The sequence below is a fragment of the Peromyscus leucopus genome, chromosome 23 (genome assembly GCF_004664715.2).
Source record: "Peromyscus leucopus breed LL Stock chromosome 23, UCI_PerLeu_2.1, whole genome shotgun sequence".
Taxonomy (NCBI): Eukaryota; Metazoa; Chordata; class Mammalia; order Rodentia; family Cricetidae; genus Peromyscus; species Peromyscus leucopus.
Genome location: NC_051082.1, coordinates 36,481,019 through 36,486,324, shown reverse-complemented (window position 1 = coordinate 36,486,324; position 5,306 = coordinate 36,481,019). Strand labels below are relative to the sequence as shown.

The following is a 5,306-nucleotide window of genomic DNA, read 5'->3' as shown; positions in this document are numbered from 1 at the left end:
CAGTGCTTAGGAGGCAGAGGCAGGTAGATCTCTATGAGTTCAAGGTTAGCCTGATCTACATATTGAATTCAAGGCCAGCCAGTTACATGAGACTCTTGTCACCAAAAAGGAAAAAAAAGAAAGAAAGAAAGAGAAAAAGAAAGAAAAGAAGAGAAAAGAAAAGGGCTTCACAACCAAAAGATAATGTAGACACTAATATCCTAGTTAATATCAAACATTTCAAAGCTTTATTAGTGAAGACAGTGTCCAGAAATAGACAATCTACTGAATGGAACACATCAGACCACATGTGAATTTTTGTTCATTCTTTTATTTTAGTCCTGGGGAGGGAACTCAGTGACCCACTCACGCTAGGCAAACTGCATGTCACTGAGGTACAGCCCAGACACACGTGTGTGTGATTCTACTGAGGTCTTCATAGGCTGGGAACAGCAAGTGAGCTAATCCATAGAAGAGGGAAGAGCTGCAGGGGAGGGTGTCTCAGGGACTCTCTTGGGATCCCTAAGGACTCAAAGCAGGACACTGGGAATGAACAAGGCAGCTAGAACTAGAGCAGAGTGCCCCCAAGTTGCCTGCATGCCCAGGGGAAGCACATACCCTCAGTGACGAGGGCAGGGAGCCGAGGGCTGCTCACACACCCAGAAGTTTTGTGCGGTGCATTTATTATCATTCCACTCATCTGTGAACAGCTCCACGCAGTCCTCATCCTCATCATTGTTAGGCTCCCCTTTTTTCCAAAAGCTGCAAACATAACCAGTCATCAGAGACAGCCATCACACCCAGAACCCACCCCACAAACAGCAAAGAAGACCTGGACTGACTCTTCCATGGTAAAAGACCAAGAACCAGCCAGGCAGTAAGAGTGCATGGAACAGCTTTAGAAAAATGTGGGCTCTGACCTCACCACCACGAGAATCAGCCCAGCAAAGCAAAAATGAGGACTCTGGATTTTGGACTTAAGAAGCTGGGGGGTGAGAATGCCGAGGTGATATGGGGCTGTAGTTATTATTATTCTCTGAGTGTTTTCAACAGTGCAGGCTGTGTTTAGAGTGAGGGTCATCTCCCTGCTGAGCCATGGATTCCGAGAGCTCACCTGAGCTGCAGAGGGGTGCCATCCACCCACTGCCAAAAATCTTCAAGTCTGTGGTCACTGAGGCCAATCCAGGAGCGTTGTTTCTTCCTCACATTCCAGTATTCCATGAATCTCTGAATGGATGCAGCAGTCCAGAGAAAGGTCTATGATGCATCTTCCATCCATAACCCACTCCCAGCCGCCCATACAAGCTTTTCTGCACCCAAGTTTAGTGCTGTTAGTCGAGTTGTGTGGACTGGCTGGTGAATGCATGCCATGGGTGCAGGTCAAAGTGCACACGTGTGGAATGTGTTCACTTACATCTCAGCTTAGAGGTGTGTTCCAAGAGGGTCACACAAAGTTTCAAAGCTCCTCTGACTCCCTTCACACCTAACCCACCACTCATGTGTTCCTCTCCTACAGGACTTCCCCACTCCATTGTGCCTCCTCCTACAGGAAGCCCCCTCTGACTGCATCTCCTCCATGTCCCACAGCCTCCCATCTGGAAACCAATGCCTAGGACAAGTGGTAGGACTGATGTGGCCCCACTCACCTGCTCTTCAGCACTGTTGATAATCACCAGGTGGCCTCCAAGTTTCTGGCAGGAGGTGACCGAGGCTCCCCAGGTCCCCTGAGTATGGGAGAAGAGGTAGCAGCTTCCCTGGAAGAGCTCCCAGTCCCAGGGGCAGGGCCGGCACAGGACAGCTGCAGAGTGAACAGTGCAGTGGGGACCCATGAGCTCAGGGCCTGGGTTCTCTTCTTCCCTCTGCCTTGGGCCTTAGAGCCCAGGGCTGCGCTTCTATTTCAGCTACCAACCAGTGCTCCCAAAACCCGGACCACAATCCCTGTGTTCTATCCTGCCTGCCTCGGTGGAAGCCCAGAAGGCAGATGCTGAACCCACTGATGACCCCTCAGGTCCCCCCTAACTCAGGCCCTGGAGCCTCACCCAGCGAGGCATTGATCTGAGTCAGCTGCTGCTGGATCTGCTCCAATCTGTGTGTCTGCGCATGAGGAACAGCAACTACAAGAAGAGGTTTGTAACAATTAAGCACCAGCTGTGTGCCTGGCGCAGAGCTTGATCCATAATATCACTGTTGATGGTCACAGTCACTGCAGGAGCCCATTACACAGGCCAGAACACTGAGTCTCAGACCCTGTCCGAACACTGTCAGGACACAGGACCTGACAGAGGTCCATGGCCTCCCTCATCCTGCCACACCCCCAGCAAGCCTGTGCCCATGCTTGCCCACCTGACACAACCTCAGATTCCTTTCCCAAGGAGCCCCAACTTTGAAGTTTCCTGACCTTTGGCAAGGAGAGCCATGAAGAGAGCAGAGAAGAGCACCAGGGAGATGAGCTGCAGTATCATGATGGACTGATGGCAGTCCTGACGCCCTGAGGAAAGAAAGTTGAGTGGTCCTGCAGGCCCTTGTCCCTGCCACACCCTGAACCAGGGTGAGCTTAGCCCCTCTTTCCCCTCCTGAACACAGGATTGTAGACGCTCAGTCATCATTCTCCCACTGCGTGGGTTTTCCTGTCCATCATCTGCCATATGAGCATCAGAAGTCTGTTTCCAGCCTCAGCTATCCCAGGACCCTGCATTTCAATCATCCATTCCAAACTCTCTGGCACCAATAACAAAGATCCTCAGGCCTACACTCCATGAACCAGGAGATCAGTTTCCAGATGCCACTTTCACAGAAGCAGAACTTCAGACCCAGCTCTACTTCTTATGATAGGGCATTCAGCACCCTCCTTTACCCCACAGGATTGAGGATTCCTGTTTCCCAGTATGGACCTCACCTAAACAGGGTTTATTAGACATAGGCGTACTAGATACTGATTCCCCAAGACACAGAAGATAAGACTCACTCTTCACCTCTCTAAGACCCAGGAATGAAATACTCAACCTCCTCCCTATAGGAGCAAGGAATACAGCCTCCAGCCCTCACTTCTTCAGAACAGCAGAGTCTAGACCATCAGCTCTGCCTTGACAGGACTCAGGATTCCAGGTTTTCAGAATCAATATTCTTAGGACTCAGGATGCTAGAGCCCAGCCTCCTCTTCTCCAGTGTCCAGGAGTCAAGTCCTCAAGTGTTCATCTCCTCAAGACCCAGCTTTCCAACTTCACTTCCCCCACTCCCCAGATAAAAGGTTATAGACCTGCAGTCCCAACCATCCCAGGACCCAGGGATCCACAACCCAGTCTCCCTGCCCCAGTACTGAAGACTCCCCGCTCTGTCCTATCCTCAGTACCTTGCAAACCCTTGTCTACTTCATAAACTCTTGAAGCCATGAACAGGGTCTAGTCCAACGCTTCTTAGAAATAGCTGGTGCTCCAGATCACAAGCTCCATCACTGAACAGTTGTATCATCTGTCAGAGCCTGAGCAGGCTGAGACCGAGCTGCCCCTCTGACTCTTCCCTGAGCTGCCTGTGTCCTAGCTCAGCCTCACCCAGGGAGCACAGATGATTCTCCCTCTCTTCCTTGGAGTCGCCCATGGTCCTTGCTGTCCAACAGTGTGCAGAAATCTGGAGCCCGGTTTGCCTTTGCCACTCTCTTTCCACACTCCTCTAACCTATTCTCAACCAGGAAGAGAAAAGGAGAAGTGGTGACGGTCACCAGATGAGCTACAGGAAGGAGGCTGAGGATCAACAGAGGATGAAATGGACAAGCTCCGGGGATTTCAGGGAGATGACGATGTTTAGAAGCCCAGAGTGGAAAGCATTGTTCCATTCTTAGCAGGACCAATCTCTTGATGCCTTTAACAAAAATATCCCATTCAGGTATAGTACTCCTGGGATCTACACAAAGGTCTCTGTATCCTACTACAGAGGTACCTAACCATCCATGTTCATTGCTTCTGGAATCACAATAGCCAGGAAACGGAAGCAACCAAGATGCCTATCGACTAATAACTGGGTAATGGTGATGGTTTTACACATCCCTATACATATAATTATTCTATTGACTTTCATGCTTATTTTAATGTCTTTTGTGAGTGCAGATGACTGTGTATATATGCAGCCTTGGGAAGTAGAGACAGTATATCCCTTCAGCATGCTGCCTAGCAAGACTGGCCATCTGGGTGAGTTCTGGATCTGATTGACAGACCATGCCTTGGGGAATAAAGTACAAGAACAGTCAAAGATGATTCCCAATATCAACCTCAGGCCTCCACATGTACCTGTCCCCCCCAAATACCACTGCCAGACACATGCAAATGTCATACACATATATGCAAAACCTCCCTGCCAACAAATTAAAATGAAAAATTTTAAACTTACAAAATAAGCCTGATTTGTTATGTCTCCTAGACCTATAGTGAAGATCAGGAAGGACTTTCCTCACTCTCCCTGAAACCTAATTAACTGTCCCCAGGATGTATTGCCTTATTTTGCCAATGTCCTCATTCATGGCAGTTTCTAGTGATTGACACTGAATCATCCATTTACATTTGTTTATTTTTTGTGACGAGAATAACCCAGAATATAGAAACTGATACAGCTCCATGTTGTCCCCACACCAGGCAGAAGAGTTCTCTTCATCTTTTAGAGGTTCAACTAATGTGAAACCAGGTCCATGGTTTTGATGCAGAAAGGACTTCAGAATGAGGCAGTATCAAGCTGAGTTGGAGTTTCTTAAAAATAAATGGTGTTTGGAAGAGACGGCTCAGAGGGTAGAGTCTTGCTGTCAGTGCTGACCGTGGATTGATCCTGGGTCTCACATGGTGAAAGGAGGGAAGGATCTCCCACAAGTTCTCTCCTGACCTTCACACTTTCCCCATGGCATGAGCACATTCACACACGAGCAGGCACACACACAAGAAATAAGTGAGTGAGTGGATGAATGAATGTAACAAAGATAGAAAACAGAAATGTGCCCAAGGAAGAAAAAGTCACACTCCAGAGCTTCTTGAATATTCTTATCTAAGAATTTTAACAGGGACAGTAGAATTTTGGAAACTTTTTGAATTTCCTTGCTTGTCAGGATTCTTGAGTTTTTTCAAAAAGTTTCTGTCTGCTAACTTGTGAGCGTGCCTTTTATGATTCTTGTTTCCTTTCCGTTAGTGACAGTGAACTCTGTTGACCGTAAACTAACTCCTGCCTAGATTGTCCACAGTGAGGCAGAGGCGGTGACCAGACACTGGGGATGAGCTGCCTGCTGCTGCCTCCGGCGCCTCCGCCGCCTCCCCCCGCCTCCGCCGCCTCTGCTTTTTCTGATTTTTCTGCTG

At 48.8% G+C, this 5,306-nt stretch overlaps 1 protein-coding gene across 2 annotated transcripts; it reads right to left on the bottom strand.

The window, feature by feature from the left end:
- Positions 1 to 290: 290 nt before the first annotated feature.
- LOC114683158 (CD209 antigen-like protein 2) lies at positions 291 to 3,648 on the bottom strand. Of its 2 annotated transcripts, XM_037198559.1 has the most exons (7): positions 3,528 to 3,648; positions 2,378 to 2,467; positions 2,019 to 2,093; positions 1,626 to 1,777; positions 1,094 to 1,206; positions 598 to 741; positions 291 to 501 (listed from the first exon to the last, which is right to left on the bottom strand). In XM_037198559.1, exons 1-6 carry the CDS (start codon positions 3,571 to 3,573, stop codon positions 600 to 602), a joined length of 618 nt encoding a protein of 205 aa, XP_037054454.1. In that variant the 5' UTR covers positions 3,574 to 3,648; the 3' UTR covers positions 291 to 501; positions 598 to 599. The 2 variants fall into 2 exon arrangements, with proteins under 2 accessions (XP_037054454.1, XP_028713162.2); XM_028857329.2 differs by having other exon boundaries at positions 291 to 741; positions 3,528 to 3,647.
- Between the last annotated feature and the right edge of the window lie 1,658 nt (positions 3,649 to 5,306).

What these genes read in the sequence shown, in the direction of transcription:
- LOC114683158 (XM_037198559.1), bottom strand. Translation starts at nt 3,573, where the DNA reads ATGGGCGACTCCAAGGAAGAGAGGGAGAATCATCTGTGCTCCCTGG. An exon ending in GAATCATCTGTGCTCCCTGG is followed by an intron (nt 2,468 to 3,527) that starts GTGAGGCTGAGC and finishes TTCTTTCCTCAG; the next exon opens with GGCGTCAGGACTGCCATCAG. An exon ending in TCAACAGTGCTGAAGAGCAG is followed by an intron (nt 1,207 to 1,625) that starts GTGAGTGGGGCC and finishes GCATCCATTCAG; the next exon opens with AGATTCATGGAATACTGGAA.